This window comes from Falco peregrinus, chromosome 11 (genome assembly GCF_023634155.1).
Source record: "Falco peregrinus isolate bFalPer1 chromosome 11, bFalPer1.pri, whole genome shotgun sequence".
NCBI classification, from domain to species: domain Eukaryota; kingdom Metazoa; phylum Chordata; class Aves; order Falconiformes; family Falconidae; genus Falco; species Falco peregrinus.
The window spans coordinates 18,285,616-18,307,680 of record NC_073731.1 but is presented as its reverse complement, the minus strand read 5'-3'; the positions used below and the strand labels follow the sequence as shown (position 1 = coordinate 18,307,680).

Below are 22,065 nucleotides of genomic sequence, written 5' to 3'. Positions count from 1 at the left end.
ACTTTTCATATAAACAAAAATTTGACCTGAAACTCTTCAGGTGGTCAATGTGTTTATTAGCTATTTGCAGGATTTGCTATGATGTTCAAGATGGCATACTTCCTCAAGTTCTTTGTTCAGAAAAGCAAGGCGCCTTGCAACCTAAAAAAAAATAAAAATATTCTTTGCATTATAAAACTTCAGGTTCTTGTACAGCTGTTCTAACCTTCTTCCTTTCCCATACTAATGCCAAGCAATACCTTGCCGTAAGATGGAATGAGGCTCTTCCTCATTCTGGGAATGAGGAAATTTTCTACCTCAGGGTAGAATGAATTCACTTTGGGAATAACTGCCACAACAACCAAACAACATTTGCTAGGATTTCTTAAAGTTAACAGTAATAAAATTTGTATCTAATTGTGATAGTCTGAGATATCAGTAACTATGTCAGGTCTTGGCAGTATGTTGCTTTTAACACGCACACTTGTATAAAGTGCAAAATCTTGGAAACCTAGTTGTAGTAATGTCCTTTGATAATACAGACCATGCATTTCAGAATGTAAAGTTCAAACCCATCATACATGTTTTACTCATGAGAAAGATGGAAGTAGACAGTATGACAATTTTAAACACTTTATACTGTACAGCGCAAGACTTTTCCTGCTGGAACAATATTTTGCAGAACTTGAAACATTTCATTCAAAGCTCTTAGCACGTTACAGTGGGAGTTTAACAGTACTTTGAGGCTTAAGGCACAATGAGGTTCAATAATCTGGCTCTGTCACTGGCTCATATCTAAAATATATATATTGATAAATATATAATTATGTGTTTATATATATAAAACATCTGCTGTTTTTATATAGATATATAATTGCTCTTGCAATATATATAAACAGGTTCCAAGAGCAGCCTTAATTCAAGCAGTGTTTTTCTTTTGATACTTCAAACACATTCAATGACTGGATGAACTACTGAGGCTGAAGTATCGACAGAGGGGACACTTCCCTCCAACATGTTACAGATGTGTGCAATAAAGGGAACATACCTCATTCAGTGAATCCTCCCAGGATGAATCACAATGACTGCCATTTTCCTGGATGTCTAAGATTATATTAGGGATCCAACTTCCTGGAACAATGAAGCTAGCAATCATTTAACATTGAATGAACAAGGAAAAAGCTAAGTGGGGATGCGAGTTGTTTAAGGATAGATAATTCTGCCTTCTGTCCTGACACTTCTGTTATTCCTTAAGAAAAAAACAGAATCATACAGGGGCTTGCTGGATTAACTGTTTGTATTGCTATTAACTACATATTTAAAAAATGTGTATATATTTAGTGTGTGTGTGTTCTCTCTCCAGGTCTTTTTGGAAAGATGCGCTTTTTTTCCTGAGCAAAGACCAAAACAAAAATTGCAGCACGTGCTGTATTTTCTCAACCACTGTAGTTGAGTTGTGCTGCTAGCAGAGAAGAGGCATAACAAAAATTTAGAAAAAGCTAATTCAAGTTCTCTTTTGGTACTGACAGTAAAAGCCTCTCCCCAGATTAGATCAGAAAATAATAAGGCTTGGATGTACCTTTTGCTGGAAAGTCTCAAAGCTGGTGTTAAGTTTCAGGTATAAAAGCATTTATGCCTTGGCATTGTTGTTATTCTAACTTGGACTAACACCTGCAGTTTTAGCAAACTGAGAAAAGTAGTTTTTTGTAGAGCAGTAAAAATAGGATTTTTTTTTTTAATCCATGTGTTGTAGAGAACTGCAGCATGATTGTACCAACAGCTGGACTAGACAGTATGGGTTCACCTATCACTGCCCAACAGTTGCCGTATGTTGAGGCCTAGGAAAGAGTGAGCCCCACTCATTCCCCCAGTCTTTATGTTTTTTTTTCACCTCAGAGGGTTTCCTGAGCCTGTTGTGGTTTGTCACTATTAATATTTAACACATGGGTTTAGCTATCTTCAGGCAGGTCTACAATACGTAACTAGTCCCTCTTAAGGCTCTGGTGAGTGCATCTTAGAAGCTGAGGTTTATCTGTTTGTCAATATGACAGGACATCTCATCTTCACCGATAACAGAAATTACCTCTGAGCTTTAAATGGATCATATTGTACAAATGAATACATTAAATGAGGAGCTGATCTCTATGGTATTTAATTCATGACTATATATTCTGGTTTTGTTAATTCCATGTATCTGTCATATTCATATTCTTACCTTCCTTACTTGTTCTGCTGGCGTGATCTAGTGCAGCCTTCCTAAGTTTCTGAACGTATCGTAAAACTCCTGCTAGTGGTATCCGTTGATCATTCTCATATGCAGTGATAAAAACTGAAGGGTAACACTGAGTTTAAAAAACAAAAACAGTTAAATACTTGACAACCGATTTTTCTCATGAAGTAACAATTTTTTCTCTCTTTATCTTACTGTACTACTTGTTATGGCGTATCTAAAACTGCACCTATTATATAATTACCTACTCTTAAAAAAACACTTTTAGCACTCTAACTGCAAAAAGTATTTTGGTCTGAAAAATTACTTCATATTAAGGGATCATCTACTTGCAAAAGTTAATTAACAACATCCTCTCCCTGCTGGTAAAGGTCTGATACCATCTGCTTGCTGATGACTGCAAAAAAAAGGAGTAATAGTCACGGAATGGTTCACCTTAGAACAGTAGTTGAGATTTACTTCTGCAATCTTTCTACACATAAAAAGTAGTTGGTTTTATATAGTAAGATTTTACTTAATGAAGCTATGCAACACAGCTCACACATTACTTCACATAAAGATTTCCTCTGAGATGACAATGTCAAAGCTATAGCTCCTTTTCCATATCATTGTTTGCTTCTGAAAAGGTATTTAATCCGTGGAAATCACTTCCTTCCTTCCTTCTGTGACAGTCTGCAAACCCAGTAAACTCTGCTCCCCACCCCCCAAAGGAGAATCACAGAGTGGCTGGGGTTGGAAGTGGCCTCTGCAGATCATCTAGTCCAACTCCCCTGCTAAAGCAGGTTCACCTACAGCAGGTTGCACAGGATTGCACCCAGGCAAGATTTGATTGACTCCAGAGAAGGAGACTCCACAGCCTCTCTGGGCAGCCTGTTCCAGTGCCGTCACCCTCAAAGAAGTTTTTCGTCATATTCAGATGGAGCTTTCTGTGTTGCAGATTGTGCCTGTTGCTGGGCACTGCTGAAAAGAGCCTGGCCCTGTCCTCTTGACACTCGCCCTCAAGATATTTGCATACATTGACAAGATCGCCTACCAGTCTTCTCCAGGCTAAGCAGGACCAGGTCTCTCTGCCATTCCTCATGAGATGCTCCAGTCCCCTTAATCATCTTCACAGCCTGCCGCTGGACCCTCTGCAGTAGTTCCTTGTCCCTCTTGAACTGTGGAGCCCAGAAGTGGACAGAGCACTCCAGACGTGGCTTCACCAGGGCAGCACAGAGGGGAAGGATCACCTCCCTCCACCTGCTGGACACACTCCTTGTAATGCACCCAGGATCCCATTGGCCTTGGCCACACGGGCACACTGCTGGCCCGTGGGCAACTTGCTGCCCACCAGAGCGCCCAGGTCCTTCTCCACAGAGCTGCCTTCCAGCAGGTCAGCCCCAGCCTGTACTGGTGCCTGGGGTTCTTGCTCCCCAGGTGTAGGACCTTACATTTACCTTTGTTGAATTTCATCAGGTTCTTCTCCACCCAGCATTCCAGTCTGCCCAGGTCTCTCTGAATGGCAGCGCAGCCTCTGGTGTATCAGCCGCTCCTCCCAGCTCCGTATCGCCAGCAAACCCACTGAGGGTACGCTCTGTCCCTCCATCCAGGGCACTGATGAGTGAGTTGAACAAAACTGGACCCAGCACTGACCCCTGGGGAACAGCACGAGCTACAGGCCCCCAGGCAGCCTCTGTGCTGCTGATCACAGTCCTCTGAGCTCTGCCATTCAGCCACTTCTCAATCCACCTTGCTGTCTGCTCATCTATCCCTATGGGGATATTATGGGAGACAGGGTCAAAAGCCTTGCTGAGGTCAAGGTACACAACATCCACTGCTCTCCTGTCATCTACCCAGCCAGCCATTCCACCACAGAAGGCTATTAGGTTGGTCAAGCACGATTTTTCCCTTGGTGAATCTGTGCTGACTACTCCTGATAACCTTCTTTTCCTCCACATGGTTTGACATGACCTCCAGGGTGAACTGTTCCATCACCTTTCCAGGGATGGAGGTGAGGCTGACCAGCCTGTAATTGCCTGGGTCCTCCCTCTTGCCCTTTTTGAAGACAGTAGCAACATTGGCTTTCCTCCAGTCTTCAGGCACCCCTCTTGTTCTCCATGGCCTTTCAAAGATGATGGAGAGTGGCCTGGATATAACATCTGCCAGCTCATTCAGCACTCAAGGATGCATCCCATCCAGTAAAAACTGAAGCAAATAAGTCATTCAGTAACTCTTTCTTCTACTGATGTACTTGAAGAAGCCCTTCATGCTGTCACTGACATCCCTCACCAGATTTGATTCCAAATGGACCTTAACCTTCCTTGCATACTCTGACAACGTTCCTATATTCTTCTTAAGTGGCATGTTCCTTTTTTCATTCTGTTAATTTCCTTCTTCTGAGTTTTGCCAGAAGCTGCTTGCTCATCCTTGCAGGTCTCCTGCCACTTTGCTTGATTTTTTACTCACAGGGATGCACCAGTCTTGAGCTTGGAGGAAGTCATGCTTGAATGTTAGCCAGCTCTCTTGGACTCCCCTACCTTCTAGAATCCTAACTCATGGGATTTCTCCAAGTAGGTCCTTGAAGAGGCCAAAGTTAACTCTCCTGAGTTAACTCAGAGAGAAAACACAGAAGGTTTGTTGAGATTATATTACAACTTCCTGGCAATCCTATAACAAAAGCAGTTTTTGAAATCTATTGATTATTTAGGAGAAGGCATTTTGTTAATTTCAGTAGTCATTTATGACTCCAAATATTGCTAAGATTATTACTCAAATAGCTTCGATTTGTATTAATGATTCATTTTAACACAAAGCAGCAGCTAAGACAATTCTAAAATACCGGGGTTTAAAGCACTGAAAAGGTAAAATAGATTTTCTGTTTTAAATTCCAGTTATCCACTTTTTGTTTTCTTATAAACTGCTACACTTTATTACGGTAGTATTCCACACAGAAAACATCATTTTACCTGTGGCTTAATATTCTGGTATGGACAATAGCTTTTGATATACTCCATACATTTTTCATCCGCTAATGGATTTCCCCACTCTTCCTGTTCTTCAATTGTCAATGGGAGATGAGTTTTCATCATTGTATTTAGAACATCTACGAAAGGAGCCTTAGAAGTTGTTAAAAAAAAAAAAAAGAAAGAAAAAAAGTTGGCAAATAGGACAGAGGACCTCAGATGTCTAAGTCAAGGTTTTCTCAAACAAATGAGGAAAGTGAATTCTGAATTGGAATGTTTCCAATTCTGAAACTGGTAGAATGAAACACAAAATACAGTTTAATGTCATAATCCATAAAAGGCCTGCAGCACCTCACCTGTAAAGCCATGGCTCTGGTAAGTTCTGGATCGGTGTTGCACAGGGCTCCTGCAAGAACTCCTCCAGCACTGGCAGCTACTAGTGCTGTGTACTTCGGCTGAGAAAATCCTAGTTCATGCAGCAGCATGATGCAAGCCTTAAGGTCATGGAGACCTTTGAGTTTATTATGCTGACATCCATCTTTATGCCAACTAAGGCCTAGCTCTCCTCCACCCCTGAAATTTAAAGCAATTCAAGTTGGAGTCTCTTTGGAAAACATTACACGGCAAAACTTTAGATAACGAAAGGACAGCAGCAGCCACAGAATTGCAAAACCATAGTTTGTTTTCCCAGTTAACTCTTCCTTTCTCTATTCTTATCCTTACCCTGCTTTATGGCTAAAATACACAACATGCAAACAAAAAAATTCCATGTATGATGACTGCTGAAAATCCTAACTCCCTAAGGGTGCTCTGTGCCCTTGTGTGCTACTTGTGTCCTGGAACTCACAGGAAAAGCACTACTTTAGGAAATGATACTGTCATTGTAGGCAATACAAAATCAGACAATAATACTATCTTTTTATACAGGAAACTATTAAGATACCTAAAACGTTTTCAATACATATATCACTAACACTAGCATTTGTTAAAGACATTAAATACTATTTCCCAGCTCCACACTGAGACTCTCAGAACTTGTCTACTGTGTAGCTTAAATTCTGAGTCTGTTAAGAAGTGTAGTTTTTTCTAGTTTGTAAATTTCAAATACTACTTAAAATTGTATTTTGTGAAACAGAATTTTAAAATGTATTTATATTGCTTTCTACGCAACCACAATTCTAGTTCTAAGCCACCTGAAGTTTCCTTATTCAGGTTTCAAGTTTAAAATGCATTAACTGATTAGTCTACCAAAATTCTTCATCTTTAGATTAAGAATCCATCTTAATGATTTGCATCTTAAGTTACTTAGAGGGGTGGGAGGAATAACAGGACGTTTGCCACTTAATACAGCAGACAACATATTTGTATGCTGAATTTGTTTTGGAACTGGTGTTTCAAACAATAGCTCATTCTCCCCCTTCCTTCCCCTCTCTAAAGTGATTCCTTTGTTATCTTTTTTACCTACTGAATTGTTATCTTAATGTAAATGTGAAACCTATTGTACATTGTTTTATAAAACTAGTAGACCTGTAGCTAAACTGGAGACAGAGGACTTAGCCAATAAAAGAACAAGAGACACAGGTTAAATGCTTAGTTGTTGCTGTGGAAGGCAAACAGCTTTCAGAAGATGCAGACTGAACATTAGTACACAATGTCCTTGGAAAGACAGGGAGGTAGCATGTCACTGCAGTTTGAATGTTATCAAAATTTTTCTTGAGCAAAGATGAGACAAGTAATGAGACTTCAAAAGATTAGAAGTTACATACAATCTTCCTGTTGATTTAAAAAAACGTAATGCTGTATGTGGTCTTGAATTTTTTTTTTCTGAAGAAAATTTATTTTAAAAACTACTTAAAATCTAGTAAGAGATGAAAGTGAAAAGCATGAAGAACTAGGCATAGATAGCTACATGAAAAAATTATTTCCCTACCTCTTCAGTTGCATACCAAGAAATATCTGTATATCCCACAGATTAAAATCTTCATTTGATTTTATATTTGACTTACCTAACATGGCAATACGCTAATATCCAACCTTCTTCAATTAACATCAGCTTCTCTTCTTTAAAGCTCATGTTCAAATCTATGCCATAAGCTCCATATACATGAACTAGAAGTGGTTTCCTGTGTAGCTCTTTAGAATTCATATTATGAAAAACTGTAATTGGCACCAAAGTTTCATCCTGGAAAAGGAGTATTTTATAGTAAAGGACATTGCAGAAATCTCAATGACACATGGCAATAAAAACTTCAATTATTTATTTTAAAATGTGTTTTTTGTGATTACAGTAATTTTTTTCACTTAGAATGTACAAAGCACTCTTGAAAAATAAAGCAAGAGACTGAACCTCTGCTGTGTAGGCTTACAGACACAGAGTATAAAATTCATTTAAGTGCAACACCTGAGGAGTTTTTAAACTACCCAAGCACCCAAGTCTTCCTTCCCCCTTTAACACCAAGAATATCTATTATTAACAAAATAGTTTACCACTTACTGCAGCACAAACTCTTTATTAACATCTCCAATTTTTAAACTTAGGCTGTTAAAACTTTCCTTTCTTGAGCTATACTGTACAGCTGGTTGTGGGGTGTTCTTTTCAACAGCTAGCATCTTTTTCATTTATCATGGAGAGTACAATACCATACATCAATTAGCAATTCTAAGTTATACTATACTAAGATCCCTGACTCATCGTGTACTCCTGTCTCCTCTAGCATACCCAGGTTAATGGAAAAAAAAAAAAATCAAAATCTTATCACGAATCTTTCTTGTTCTTCTCTATAGCACTGAAGAAAACACCCACTGTTTAGTAACTATAGCACCAACTGCTCTTTACATTTTTTTTAATCTCTATTCCCTGCCAAATAAATTTTCTTTAAACGGGTGGGGAGGAAGGGAAGAATAAAGGGAATGGGAAAAGGACTGGAAAAAAATCTTACCTTGCTTTTAGCTAGTAAACGTGTAGTGTGACAATTCATAATAATTGGTACCTCTTGCACAGCTTGTTCAATGAGATTATTTTCTTTAAATGAATATGCAAAACGCTTAGGGGGGTGTACTGGGGAGGTAAGCTGAAAATAGCAAGTGCTCGTGGTATGTTCAGGATGAGATTCCAATTCAAATTCACAGGCCCATGTAGGTAGCTGAAAAACATGGCATTTCAAGTGAGACCCTTACACTGCTTCTGTAAATTTTGCCTAGTATGTCCTTCAGAGGAAAAGATTTTGAATATCAAGCTAATTATCTTCAGTCTGTACGCAGCACAGTCTCTCTTTCTTTTAAATCAGCAACGAAACAGTCAAAAAGTGAAAGACTCTGCCAAACTTTTCCCCTAAGGCCATTGGATAAAGTTCAACAATGAAATAAAAAAGAAAAATAAATCCAAATTCAGTTTAAAATGGACATTAGTGCATTTAAAAAAAATTAAAACATTCTTTGAAATTATTCTGCATTGTTTCTATTTTTTAGATCCTATTTCCCCTCTGACTTCCAGTTCTCCTTCAACATGTTGGACACGCCAAGTCCATGTCAGTTGTTAGGCTTTTGCTTTGAGTTAGCTCAGTAATGCTAAGCCACTGAAAACCCCTGCCTCTTAACTTTGTTCCTAGTGCCAGCCACTGTGAAGAACAAAACCTTTTCCTGGCACATTCACCCTCAGACACTCACTGTTATTATATTTAAGATTTTTAACTCTGCTAAGAATAAAAGAAATCAAGATTCATTCTTTGAGAGCAGCAGGGGCACAGTCAAACCCTCTGCCAGACCACTGCTTCCTTGGGTTAAGTTGCTAGAGACTTCTGAAATTGCAGCAAAAGTCCAGGTTTTGCAGACCCTTTCTGAATAAATAAACTACAACCATTTTCAAAATTTTCAGAGACCATACAATGAACTTTGAAAACCTTTTTCTGTAGCAGTTTTATAGAACGCAGTATTGGTAGCTTATTGCAATAAACTTGTAAGTAGTTCTGATCATATTTTTCAGGAAAAAAAAAAAAAATCAATTAAATATTTCATCCAGTGGTCTCCAGAAATCAGTTTTGAACTGAGTCATTCTGGTTTTAATGCACAAATATTTAGCAACAACTAGAAAAAGGAAGAAATACTTAGCACAAATTGTACTGCAGTTATCAAACTCTTCCCATTTATTATGGGACAGTGTACATACTTGTCCTTTCAATGTTCCAATCCTTCTTCTGTGGGAGGGCCAGGCTCGTTTCCTGCCTTACACTGATGGGTGTAACCAAAAATAGGCCCAGTAAAACTAAGTAGAGTGTTTAGGGAATCAAGTCTTACTTTACATTATTATTTACAAGCTGTAAATAATATTTACTTATTTACAAGCTTATTTACAAGCTGTAAAGAGCTTGACTGTAATAAGTTGGAGAAAGAATTGACTTGTAGAGTAGCTGCTTTCTAACTTTCTAAATGCTGCGATAAGCAACCACGTGAAATCCTGAACAGTCACAGGTAATACAATCAGTCATAATGACAAACTTGACAGTATTATAGCTTCCAAACCACTTCTACTCTTATAATTGAGCTTCGATTCATTATAATGTTATGTTAAAAAAAAAATTAAATAGTGCTGGAAAAATGTTAGGCTGCTTAAGTCAAGCTAAAACATACCTTTATTGACTGAACCGAATGTGAAATAAAAGAAATCACGTCTAAGTAAAGATGACCAGCATTCTTCAGGAACATAATACAGTGATCACTGAACATCTCCAAGTCTACTAGCTTGGTTTTCTTTTCCAGTGCATAAACTAACTGCCAGTTCTCCATGCCACTGGAAGCTACTGGTGTCTTCATCAACTATAAAAACAAAACCCATTCCTGCATATTACTAAGATGTAGTAAGAGTTACAAATGAGAGGTACAGACATACAGGTGATCTCATGCAACATTTCTGTTGTAAAAAATTATTAGTTTGTGTTGGGAGGTTTTGCCCGATTAAACCTGGAGGTTTTTAAACTCCCTCTACTTGGGCAAAATGGAAGAACAATTCAGTAACATCAAGTTAGTAAGTTCAAAAAGTTAGTTGAATTCTTACAGATTAATCTATGGAAGATTTTCCAGCAACAAGTACTTTCAGTGTGGCCAGCAGAACTGTAGTGGTTTCATTATATAGACAGATCACCAACTTAAATTTCAATACAGGGGAAATGACTGTTAAAGCATACTCATTTCTTGATGTTGCCAAAGAAGTTAGAATCAAACTAGTATGCTACAGGTGAGATTCCATGTACTACTATCAGTCTTTCAATCCATGCAGCTCTCTATATAATTCTCTTACGTTATTTTGGTAAGCTGTGAAGCACAGAATTAAAAGCCTTACTATTTCTGTATGGTCTGCAACAGGTATCTGAATAAAACCCATGAATCTTATTATCAATTAAAATTACCTTATATTCTGCAGGTTCTCCATATGTAGTAAGAATATATAACTCATCATTTCTGTGTTCAACGTGGTAAATGACCCCTTTTGTTCGTGCTTGTACAAGAGCTGGCAACTTAAAAGGATGTCTACAGTCAACTAGCCAAACTTCCGAGGTTGTCTTGCTGTTGCTGTTGATAGTGAGAAACCGCCTATCTTTTGTGCAATATATGTCCACAAAGAACCTGTTCAGGAATAATTGGGGGGGGGGGGCGGAGCTTAAATGATCACTATTTTAAAAATCCATCAGTTGCTTCAGAATTGTGTCTTCCATCTCCAAGGTAAGAAACAGCATGCCTGTCAGTAGGCTGGAAAAATTCCAGACTACTTGGTTTCCAAACTCATTCCTGCTGCATTTATCCTGGGATTCAAAAACCCACACTCTTGTGTGTGGAACCCGAAATCTGCAAGGAAAGCAGTTGAGCTGTTGCCCAACTGAACCCAGGTTTTTGCATCACTGAGATAGGCTGAAGATCATTGATGTATACAAGCTTTAAAATTCAGGCAAAATGCATAACTGTTTATTGAGCTTGTAACGCTATTTAAAAAAACCCCAGTATTAACGGATAATTAAAATTAATAAAGGACATCATATGGGAACAGCAGTAATCAAAGAAAAGTAAGAGCTATTATAAAGACAAATTGATAAAATGCCCAAGTGTTACTGATCTAACTTTGTTTGAAGCAAGTAAGGCAAAAAAGACTATTTTTCAAAAAAGTAGAGGCCAGACAGTGTCAAACTGGTTTTGGAAATAATAAACTAGGAACAACCTACTGGAAACGCTTCTAAAATCTAGAAACAGGAAACAGAATGCTAACCAGTGTTGAATGCTAACAGACAATTTTGGGCTGAAATTCAGATTCAGATTTCTGAGAGTCACCCTAATTAACTGGAATCTTAATACATATCAGTTTCTTTTGAATCTTTAAGACTGGATGTCTCTAAAAGCAAAACTGTCCAACACAATGATCCAGAAGATTTCATCAAGAAATTGCAGGGCTGAGTACTGTAAACTGCCTTATACAGATCAGACAGATATCTGCAATAATAATACCTCTAGACTTCAAAAATATTTGACTGGTGAAGGAAAGGATGCTTTAGATGGCATTATCAGTGCCTTTAATTATTTGCAAGTGGAGGAACAAATTTTTTTGGTACTATTGGTTTTTCTTCTAATTGCACTCTCTTAACATCTTTAGGAGGACAGGCACAGCAGGGGATCTAAAGTCGGCAAGGAATCAGCTTCCTGCCTCTATTTTGGCACAGGGTGGCACTGCATTCAATAGTTTCCAACGGGTCAGCTCTGCTGACCTTACCTCTAAGAGAATCAGGCTGATGGAGGTTACACACTTAAGACTTCTTCCCAAGGACTCTGCTTGATACTATTTTTTTTTTGTCTTTGTAGCTTTTTTTTTTTTTTAAAAGGAAGTGAAGAAAATTTCAGCTTCTTAAAAAACAGTAATAAATCTGACTGCACCTAAAAGAGCTGGTGAGATGTAGAACAGAACTGCTCAATGGCAACAGAAAAGAATGTCTTGCCATCTCCAATGAACGAGTTCAGTTATGAGCTGCAATAGCATATAAACCTTTAGAGTAAGTTTCTAGTAGATTTACTGTAATGACTATGACCTTCAGAATTATGCCAACAGTTTCCCTGTGGGGAAGTGTCAGGTCAGTGCAACTTGATTTTCCAAAAGCATGCATCAAATGCAACTGGAACAAAAGGATCTTATTTACTCCATCTCAATTGCAGATTTTTTTCTGTTTTTTTTAGATGAAAGCATAATTGAAATTTCTTTACTGAATACATAACTTGAATTACGAATAATCACAAATATGTATGGAATGCTGTATAAATCTACCATATGCTACATGGCTGAAAAACTAGTTCTGCACTCAATTTAGCAAAAGCCTTCTTGTCTTCCTAAACCACTGCTTAAAGAAAGGTTATTGAGAGGGTATTCAGTCAACAATAGTTCTATCTCTAGGAATGTTGTAATGATTTTGCTCATCCATTACCCAGAGCAAGGATTAGCCTGAACTTCTATGTTGTTTTTTTTTTTTTAAAGATGTATCAGACATCAATAGCAGAGAAAACAAAATGAAATCCACAGTCTGATTTACCCTGTATGAAACTGTCACACATTCATTAAAGGACACCCTGACCTGAGACTGACCTTGACATTTATAAACTCAGCTGAACTCATGAGGTAAGAGAGGAAAGTTAAATCTCTGTTGACCATATATCAAAAGGAGAACAGAGCACATTCTCAGACTGCATAAGGCACTACTGACAGCAGAACACAACTTAAAAATGCCTTTTACCATTTGGAATATGATACAGAAGAATTTGTTTTCCAAACCAGTTATATTTTACAGGTAAAATACTATAGAATATGTAAAGGACTTTTTATATTTTAGGTAAGTATTACCTTGCATCTTGTTCTGTATAAACTAATTTAGTATGTTTCTGATCAGTGAAAGTGGTCATAAACACATTCTGGCATTTAAGGTTCTTCTGACTGGTGTAATACAGAACATCATTTGTAGCCCATTCTGGAAAAAAGACAAATGCATATCAGATTTGGAACAGTATATACTATTACTGAGAGAAAATGAAGCTCCACGAACACTGGACCAAATGCTAAAAAAGACGGGTTGCAGCTGATGTGGAACTGCAGACAGCACCTCTACATCCCAGAGGCTGTGGTAAGCCACAAAAAGATTTTTCCATGTTTTCTCTGAATCTCACAGAACAAGAATTTTTGTAATATATCTTTAAAAAAAAACAGGAAGAGGACAGTGTTCCAGTACCCAGGAAAAGGAAGCTCTTGACCCTGTGGAGGTTCTGGAGGTAAAAGGAAAATAGAAGATGTGTGGCCGTTAAAACTGGGCAGAGAAACAGGTTTACGTGGAGTCAGTGAGATGGTAAGAGTATGAGCTCTGCACCACTGCATGTGACTGCACGCAAACCATTTGGACAAAAGAGATGATGCATGTGTCCCATGGGTACTGCTGAGATAAAAATTCCCCAGTTTTCTATGCTGATGTATGTGTTCACCAGCATTAGCAATGTGTAAATACAGGAACCTTACTATTCTGAAGTTTAGTAAGCTGACTGATCCAGCCAAACTACCATCTCTGCTGTTCCTTTATCCACCAGAATGATGTTTAATACATACACTTTAAAAAGTTATTGTATGCTGTCTTATGTATAAATACTAATTTTCAGTACAAAACCCAAAGTACCACAGTGAAGTGATGCAAACAACCTGCTATCTCAACAGCAATGTGGCTCCAAAGTGCACAGTCAGCTAAGGATTCACTGTGAAGACAAGCCTTTAGAAGGGAATTATATAGTTCTTCTATAGCCTAGCATTTTAAAAAACACAGATGTCAATTTTCAAGAACTTTAATTTGTCTGCCTGATACTGCATATCATGCAATACAAGCATGCAAGTGGTCATAAGACCTAATTCTCTTGCTTATGATTGAGGTACCTCTGTATTTCAAGGTACTGCTGTACCTCACTTACACCTGAGTAAGTTTACAAAATGGGTGTAATCTTTACCATTCTGATAATAAGAGTATAAAAAAATTACTATCTGCTATGATCTGTCACACCTATGTAGGCAACAGGGAGCTGGTTTCTTAAATGTACTGATTCTTCTAGACAAACCTAGATAGATGTTTAAATCAAATATAGTGAAAAATGTCACTGGCAAATTTGCAGGCCCAGTTTTCAACAGGCATTATAAACTTTAATTTTGCAAACACTTACAACTTTAAATTATTGCTACTCTTCATTTTTGTAACTAGGAAGTTTTACCTACAGTTCTAATATTTTGCCCTGCCCAAGCAAATTGCTTACTGCACTATGTATGCTTGATGACATATAACAATATGATCCAAAAAGCAAGATGTGGAACATTGTATACATACTATTGCACTCTTTTTGCTAGATTCTTTAATATGCTCTAAAAAAAAGATTTCCCATTCACTTCAGTTTACCTCTGCTTATTTTAACAGCAGTGTAGAGCTCTGTAATGTAGTTTGAGTAAACTGATTCAAGGCCTGACTGTCTTAATTGGGCTCTGAATTGTGACCCACATCCTAAAGTCCAGTTGAAATTCCAGCTAATGCTTAATAGTAGGTAGCACATGCACACTTTTCAGCAAAGATAAGAGCATACAGCTGTCAGTGGCTTCAGTTGTAGCGGTAAGGGTTTAATAATTAGAACATTTCTTGAGCAAATCTTTAAAAATTTACTGACGTAACTGCAATATAAAGAAGCATATTGAATTAAATAAAAAGAATGACATGCATGACTGTTCAAACATATATAAATGTTTGCTTTTACAATGAAGGAAAACTTTTATCATGAAAGCAGTCACTTTGATCCATATCAGGTAACCTGTACTTGTGCAGCGTGGAAGAAATAGTATATAAGAAATAATTCAACAGCTATAAGGATTACATTAAACATTGTTTCCTTATACAAAAATGTTGTGTTGAAAACTGGTGTGATTCACAGGATATTTATAAACAACTTACCAAAACTAAATACACTTGGAATTACTTCTTCCATGATGGGAAAATGACCAAGTTTCATAACAACACAGGTTGCTTCTTCAGAATTTTCACTTTTTAAGCTGATGGCCATGTATCTCTGATCTGGTGAAATTCTGATCCGTTGAATAAAGGCATCAGAAAAGCCAAGATCTTTGGTACTGAATAAAATGTCAACATTTCCTTCATCTGCTACATAAAAAGAGATTGCAAAAAAATCCTGTAATTACAGCACTGTCAAAATGAACAGTGGTTGTTAATGCCAGCATTTAACAAGTCTGCCTGCAATATTCACGAGCATACTACAGGTATTTATTAACACCAAATATTTGTCTTGCAAGATATTTGCAAATGCACTCTGTAAAAACAAATAAAAAATTATAGTTCCGGGGGTGGGGTGTGTGTGTGGGGGGGAAAGTCTTGTAGATTTTATTTAAAACACTTTAAAAGTGTAGACCTTGGCTTCTAGTAAATGTATTACATTCTAAAGTTCTGATACCTAAAGCACAGTTGTTTTTACCAAGTACAATCAGTAATTTTTCCCACTCTCTCAGAAACAAAAAAGCATGAATGTGCATTTCCTCTTTCAAAATGTTGTTAGGGCTCTGAAAAGAAGTGACTTCTTTCTTTCCTCTCCAGAAACTTGCCTTAGTATCAATGTATACTAACTCTCTTCACCTTTCAAGATTCACGTTTCTAGAATTATTAATTCATCATTAAATCATTTTATAGAAGTATTTTTAGTTATTTTAAGAAACAGAACAATTAAGCTTTAATGTAAAAAAATACAGTGATACGCACCATTTTTAACAATCATACTATGTTAAGAAATCCCTTACCATCATCTGCTTTTGAAAGAAATATGCAGCCATTCTCTTCAAAGTACACATTCTGCCCAAATCTGATCTGTTCAATACAAAATCATGTTTCAAGTCCAAGGTATAGTTAAGACTATTTCCTTAGAATCCCTTATATTCAATCATTGTTCCATACAACACAATTGTAACATACACAAATGACAGAATATGGCATGTATATTTGATACTAAAGAAGGAATTGCACGCATCAGATTCTTTCAAAGTTGGGGTACTGAAGCTACCTATACCTGCTCTATATTTAACAAAAGGCTCAGATCACCTGCAATTGCTCTTTTAACTTACAATGTCCTGTATTCTTTATCCAAAAGTCAGATGATTATTGTATCTTTACTTGCTTTTGCCTATGGAGAAATTAAGGTAAATGCACTATCATAACAGGTATAAATTGTTCTAAACACATGCTGTTACTATCCACAATTCTTAAAATATTCAAAACGCAAAACTACCACCATAAAATAATCAGTAAACCAGCATTTTACAGGAGAAATGGCTTCACTGCCTTTTATTTGTATTCAGTGATGAGAAATGTTTGTATTTTTTGCCACTTACCCTTGGGCTTCCTGAACAGAATTCATACTTGTGCAATTCTTCTAATTTTTCCTTGATTCTTTTTGTCATAGCATTGTATCTTGCTGAAATGACATTCCAGTTTTCCTGCTCCAGTTTCAGAAGATTCTTGTACAAAAGCTCTGATGTTGCTATGGATGTATCTTGCTTCCTTTTGGAAGGGATTTTTGTTCCTTCCTGCTAAGTAAGGAAAGATGACAATGGCTACAAGCCAGCACTCTGTATTCCAATATGAATATATTGAGGCAATAATAGTATTTCCTGAGCTACAGACTTCGCATTATTACAACAGTACATGCTATTAAAAAGAAAAACACATGGTCGGAGGAAGTTTTTCTCTTCAATTCTTCCTGATATTTTAAGGAGGCATTGTCAAATCTGCATTATTTGACACATATATTGAGGTCTTCTCTTCAAAATTTAGGGTACTATTAACATATGCTCTTAATTGTTCATATGTAAATATGTTTGTTCTCATTCTAGAATTAGTTTTTAGTTAATTTTTATGGAATTCTGTTATTTTTCCTTCTTCAGAGGTGCTTTCCCATAGTATTCCTGTCTTAAGACTATCACTTCTCATTTCCTCTCCCAGACAACAATGCTGCCCACACCTCTGTCCCTGTTCCTCGAAGTCCTAGCAGCTTGTTCAGCTTCTTGCTCCACCACCTCAAAAGTGTGAGTATAAATGTTCATAAGGCACAGAATGAAGTGAAGCGGTGAACTGACACTGGTTCTGCAATAGTTTTATCAGGAATAAGCTTAAGGATCTGGTTTTCCACGATCCATGAGCAGACTAAAGCTACCCCATTGCCAACAAAGCTGTCTTCTCTTGTAAAAATGTTAAAAATTCATTAAAACTGCTAGAATAATGCTACTTCTTTTTTCCTTGCTGTAAAATCTCATTTGATTGAATAATAAGCTTAACAACATACATTACAGTACAGAACACTGCATAGATCACACAAAATTTTATAATAATGTATTACATGAACGTGTCTAAACTTAAAAAGCAGCATATACTTTTTACCCATCCTCACTCTGCATTAAGAACTGGTTTGTTCCTCACAAATGCACGAGATCTAAAATGTGAATGTTATGCGTAGTCTTTGAAAGAAGGAGAAACTACCTGCTCCATTTATGAATATAAATCACATCATTCATGAAAGCACATGAGTGTTCACTACTGATTCAGGCCAATGGTCCCTCTAGCCTAGTGTATCAAATTGGAAGCACAAGTCAAAGAAACCTTGAAAGCCCTTAGAGAAGCTCTGGAGCAACTGTGTAATTGGTCAAGGTAAAGAAATAGTAGCATGTGTTAGTGTACCACCTGCTCCTCAGTCACTGGAAAAATTGCTATAAGAAAACACCATTTCACAAACCATAAGCAACCAAACAATACTTGGGAAAGCTTAAGAACGGGACGAGCACAGATGATATTCCCCAAGAGGTATTTCCCCAGCCTTCAATGATTTTAGGTCTGGAAGTTCCTGAGCTGAATGTGGTTTCTGGATATTTAAAAAGCCTCTTTCACGTACATGTATCATCTTCCCTTATACCTACGTAAAATTTTAGCATCCACAACTTATTCTGGCAAGTTCCACACTTTGTCAGTCTTTTGATGATTCTCCTCCTTTTGTTTTCAACAGTTCCCATTGTATGTATTAGCAAATATTACACGGAGCTGGTGGCCACAGTGTAGGTATATATTACAGTTACTGTACACCTCCTTGCCTAAGGAAAAACAAGTCATCTAGAAATGCATCTAGAAAGATTTTGATGACAGCAGAGGATCTCAATCAGTTTGTAAACATTTGCTCCAAAGCAAAAAGGCACAGCTTCCTTTCAGGTAAAAGCCACCTGTTTGTATCCTGGAACCAGTGTTGCAGACCAGCATTTGTAACTGTGTTAGTGAACTGCCAATGAATAAACAGAACCATACCTGCTCACCATTAGGAATGCCTTTGTTCTTGAAACATTTGTTTACATTTCTGACACAAACTTAGGAACTGTTTATATTATGGTTAGAAATAAGAGGGTTACAAAAAATAAACTTTGTATTAACTTTTAAGAAACACTCTCAACTTGAAACAATTTTAGAACAATCCCACATTCATCTGAAAACATGTTTAAGGTAAAATAAATAAATAAACCAAAACAGCGCTCTTTTTAAATAGTACTTATGCATTATGCATATAAATCGGTTTACAGGCTGTCATACTGCATTAAACTTTTATAATACCTTTAACAAATTGTATTAGAAATGCAGGAACAGAAAACCCAAAATTACTTCAGACCGTTTTCTGACTCTGTGCATGATACACTGCCACCCATTTACACAGTATTTACTTATAGAAATAAATCCAATTACCTTTTAAAGTGTAGTTTATAACATGAATACAATTATGAGAAGTCAATAAAATATTTTAATATTTAATATGGTGCAAACCATGATGTACTGGCCAGCACAGAAAAAGTCAAGTTTTTCTTGTGCCAACTCAAAGTAGTTAAGTCTGGCGTCACCAGTTCGGACGCTTTACACTAGCTGATCTCTCCCTGCAATCTTCTCCTGATACGTTATCAGAATCTTTCTAGAAGACAAGAAAATCAACCACAATGCAGATTTACATCAAAAGAGTATAGGAAAGTTGAACAATGGTATATGCCTTTGAACATAAGTGGAATCCTAGTATTTATCCCCCTGCTTCAAACCCTTTCAGAAAATTGTTCCTCAGCATTCGAAAAATATGGCTAGCTTCCTTAACAGATGTGCCAAGGTGGTTGTTGACATTCAGTCTAAAACAGCATACCTTGCAGGAAAAGAATCTCCACGGCAGGATAGTTCCAGGTGGCACAGTCCAGTGTGTGAACGTACTTCCCGAACAGTCCAGGATGTGGCATTTCTTTGGTTTTAGTTTACTATAAAAACATACTGTTTGAAGATGGTTATGCTTAGAGTAGTGTTTGACACTGAAGCTCAGTCTTTGCAGGAGATTTTGCAGTCCAACGCATGACGTCCTGACCTTCATTTCTTGATAGTCAACCTGAAATATCTGAAAATCCGAAACCGCTGATCATTTCACACTGTGTATGTGAAATATACATGACATAAACTGCAGGTAAAACTTCCTCTCTTTCCAGGAAATGAAATTGATTCACTAGGTAAATCGGATGAGCAGGAACAGCAAAACTTAAGCTTACACACAACTTAAGTTGTGTATTAACCTGCTACATTACTGCAAAACTGGCTGCTGGCAGCTGGAAGTTTAACTCTAGTGAAACGACCAATGAAGAGGAAGGAAGGTGCAACTGAGCACGTTTAGATGTCGAAGAACCAAAAACCGGGAAGGTTTTGGGCAAGCTTTCCCCCCCTTTATAAGTATCATGTAACGATAAAATCACTTTATCTCAGGAGGGTAACTGAGCCCATCTCGCAGGAGAACCGACCGCTCTGAGCTCTGCCAGGGAAAAGGCCCCCCCGCCACAGCGCCCGCGGCCCCGTCCACCGCCCCGCCCGGGCGAGGGCCAGAGCGGCCGGCCCGGCCCCGCTCCCGCCAGCCCTGCCCTCACCGCCGCCGAAAGGCCGTGCCAAGGCTGGGCAGCGCCCGTGGAAGGGCCCGCCGCGGCGGGAGGGACGGGACGCGCTCTCCCTGTGGCGGGGCTGCCCGGGGTAAGATGGCAGGCGAACCGGAGCAGCTCCCGGCTCCCTCGCAGGGCTGCCCGTAGCCAAGATGGCGGCAGGGCCCTTCAGAAGCGGCGGCGGGCGAGTACAGCTGATGTCAGCGCGGAGCGCCCGCACGCCGGGACGGCTAGAACGGTCCCTGGCGCAGCTTCAAGACCCTCCCGTTTCACACACGGTTTCGCCCCTGGGTGCGGAGGCCGCAGGCGACCCATTCTGAGGCGCGCTCCCGCCCCTCCGCTGCGCCCGAAGAGCCAGGCGCAGGGCGGCGGTAGCCCGTCTCCTTCTTAGCGCTGCCCTTAACAAAGATGGCCGCCCACGTCCGCGCCCTCCAGCCCTAGCCCGGCCGCTGCTGGCAGCCGCTGCAGGCTCAGCGGCGAGTCCCCGCCGGCCACGGCAGCGCTCCCCGCGCGCGGAGGCGGGGGCCTGCGCGCTCCCGCCGCTTCAGCTCCAGGCGCTCCCCGCCGCCACATGGCTGAGGCTGCCGGCTCCCCGCGCCGCCCCGCCGCGGGCAGGCGTGAGCCGGTCGGTGCGGGAGCGGCGAGAGCCCGCTGGCGGCTCCTCGGACAGGTAGGGGGAGCCCGCGGGCGGGAGGGGCTGCCGGGATGGCGGGGCGGGCCGGCGGCGCCGTGGGAGGGGAGCGCGTCTCTGCTCGGCGGCGGTGCCGTGCCTTGGCGCGGCGGCTGCGCGGGCCGGGACGCTGCTGTCCCCTCTGGCCCCTCCGCGCTGGGCTACCGCGCACCGGCGGCGGCTGCAGCGCCTGAGGGGCCGGGGGCGGCGGGAAACGCTGCCGGTTCCGGAAGCTGCGGGGCGCTGTCCGCACCCGTGGCGGGAGAACTGTGAGGAGTAGCGTGCTGGGGCTTGCAAAGGGGTTTGCAGTCTTCTTCCTGGAAAAAACAGTAGTAATAAAAATATATACGTACATAGAGACATATGGCTCTTTGATGTGTGCCTTCAAGGGATCCCAAAAGCAGCCTGTGGTCTTCCAAGCAGCGTTCATGGGACGGGGACGCTGCACCCGCTGCTCGAGGGTGGTAGCTTGTGCCTTCACACCTTGCACCAGCGCTGCTGCTGGGGTGGTTATGGCTGCTGGCCCCGTTCCCGCCCTTTGCCCTGCCCGGCCGCCTGCTGTGGGGAGCTGGGCCCAGACCCCGCTCACCTGGCGCTGCCTGCCTTCGGGTCTGGTGCAAGGTTGGGAAGGATTCCTCCACAGAAGAGCACATGTGTAAAGGCTTAAAAATCGGTTGCTGTTTGTTGGACGCGATAGTTCAATGTTTGGTTTTGTGGAAATGGGTGGCTGGAGCCGCCCATCACTGGCTGTCCCGAGATGGCGGAGTGGAGGCAGCAGGCCCAGGGTGGCCGCTGGGCTGAAGGGGGCACCTGGCTGCAGTCGTGGCGTGAGAAGGTTAATATTGCACCTTTCTTTGTGTTTTTTTGGTTTGTAAATCCTCAAGTCCTGTTCAACAAGAATAAAGCAGGAAATGCGAAACTGACAGGCAGGAATATCAGGTTTGTCTTTGTAGGTTTCCATCCCAGCAGCTTCTTGTAAGTTGCGCTCCGTGACTACTCCAGCTGTTAGGTCTTTTCAACATAGTGCCTTTGGCATATTCCTGTCTCTTAAAATCATAAGGAACTTTTCATAATGATAGAGTGAGGGTGTGGAGGGTGCGTATAGGTATTTGGGGAGAAGGCTTCAATTTCTTCCTCAGACTTCATGTGTCTGTGACCTTTTCCTCTGCAGATTCTCTGGGTTTTTCCATGTTCTTTTCTGTTGATTTTTGTATGGTAC

At 39.9% G+C, this 22,065-nt stretch overlaps 2 protein-coding genes across 8 annotated transcripts in view; one reads left to right on the top strand and one right to left on the bottom strand.

Moving 5' to 3' along the window:
* Positions 1-35: 35 nt before the first annotated feature.
* On the bottom strand, positions 36-20,718 carry PREPL (prolyl endopeptidase like). 7 transcript variants are annotated; one of them, XM_055816132.1, is made up of 15 exons: positions 20,168-20,718; positions 19,408-19,650; positions 16,583-16,780; positions 15,995-16,061; positions 15,141-15,347; positions 13,019-13,142; positions 10,554-10,770; positions 9,778-9,963; positions 8,091-8,294; positions 7,158-7,333; positions 5,508-5,724; positions 5,155-5,304; positions 2,195-2,321; positions 1,028-1,110; positions 36-141 (listed from the first exon to the last, which is right to left on the bottom strand). In XM_055816132.1, the coding sequence occupies exons 2-15, from the start codon at positions 19,624-19,626 to the stop codon at positions 61-63; spliced, it is 2,256 nt and encodes a 751-aa protein (XP_055672107.1). In that variant the 5' UTR covers positions 19,627-19,650; positions 20,168-20,718; the 3' UTR covers positions 36-60. The 7 variants fall into 7 exon arrangements, with proteins under 7 accessions (XP_055672107.1, XP_055672103.1, XP_055672104.1 ...); XM_055816128.1 differs by lacking the exon at positions 20,168-20,718 and adding an exon at positions 20,019-20,159 and having other exon boundaries at positions 19,408-19,641; XM_055816129.1 differs by lacking the exon at positions 20,168-20,718 and adding an exon at positions 20,019-20,159 and having other exon boundaries at positions 15,141-15,344; positions 19,408-19,641.
* The window catches only part of CAMKMT (calmodulin-lysine N-methyltransferase), a 221,484-nt gene continuing 220,137 nt past the window's right edge, over positions 20,719-22,065 (top strand). Inside the window, exon 1 of the mRNA XM_055816135.1 lies at positions 20,719-20,846. Within this exon, the coding sequence (XP_055672110.1) occupies positions 20,748-20,846 (99 nt within the window). The 5' untranslated portion in view covers positions 20,719-20,747. The remainder of the gene's footprint in view (positions 20,847-22,065) is intronic.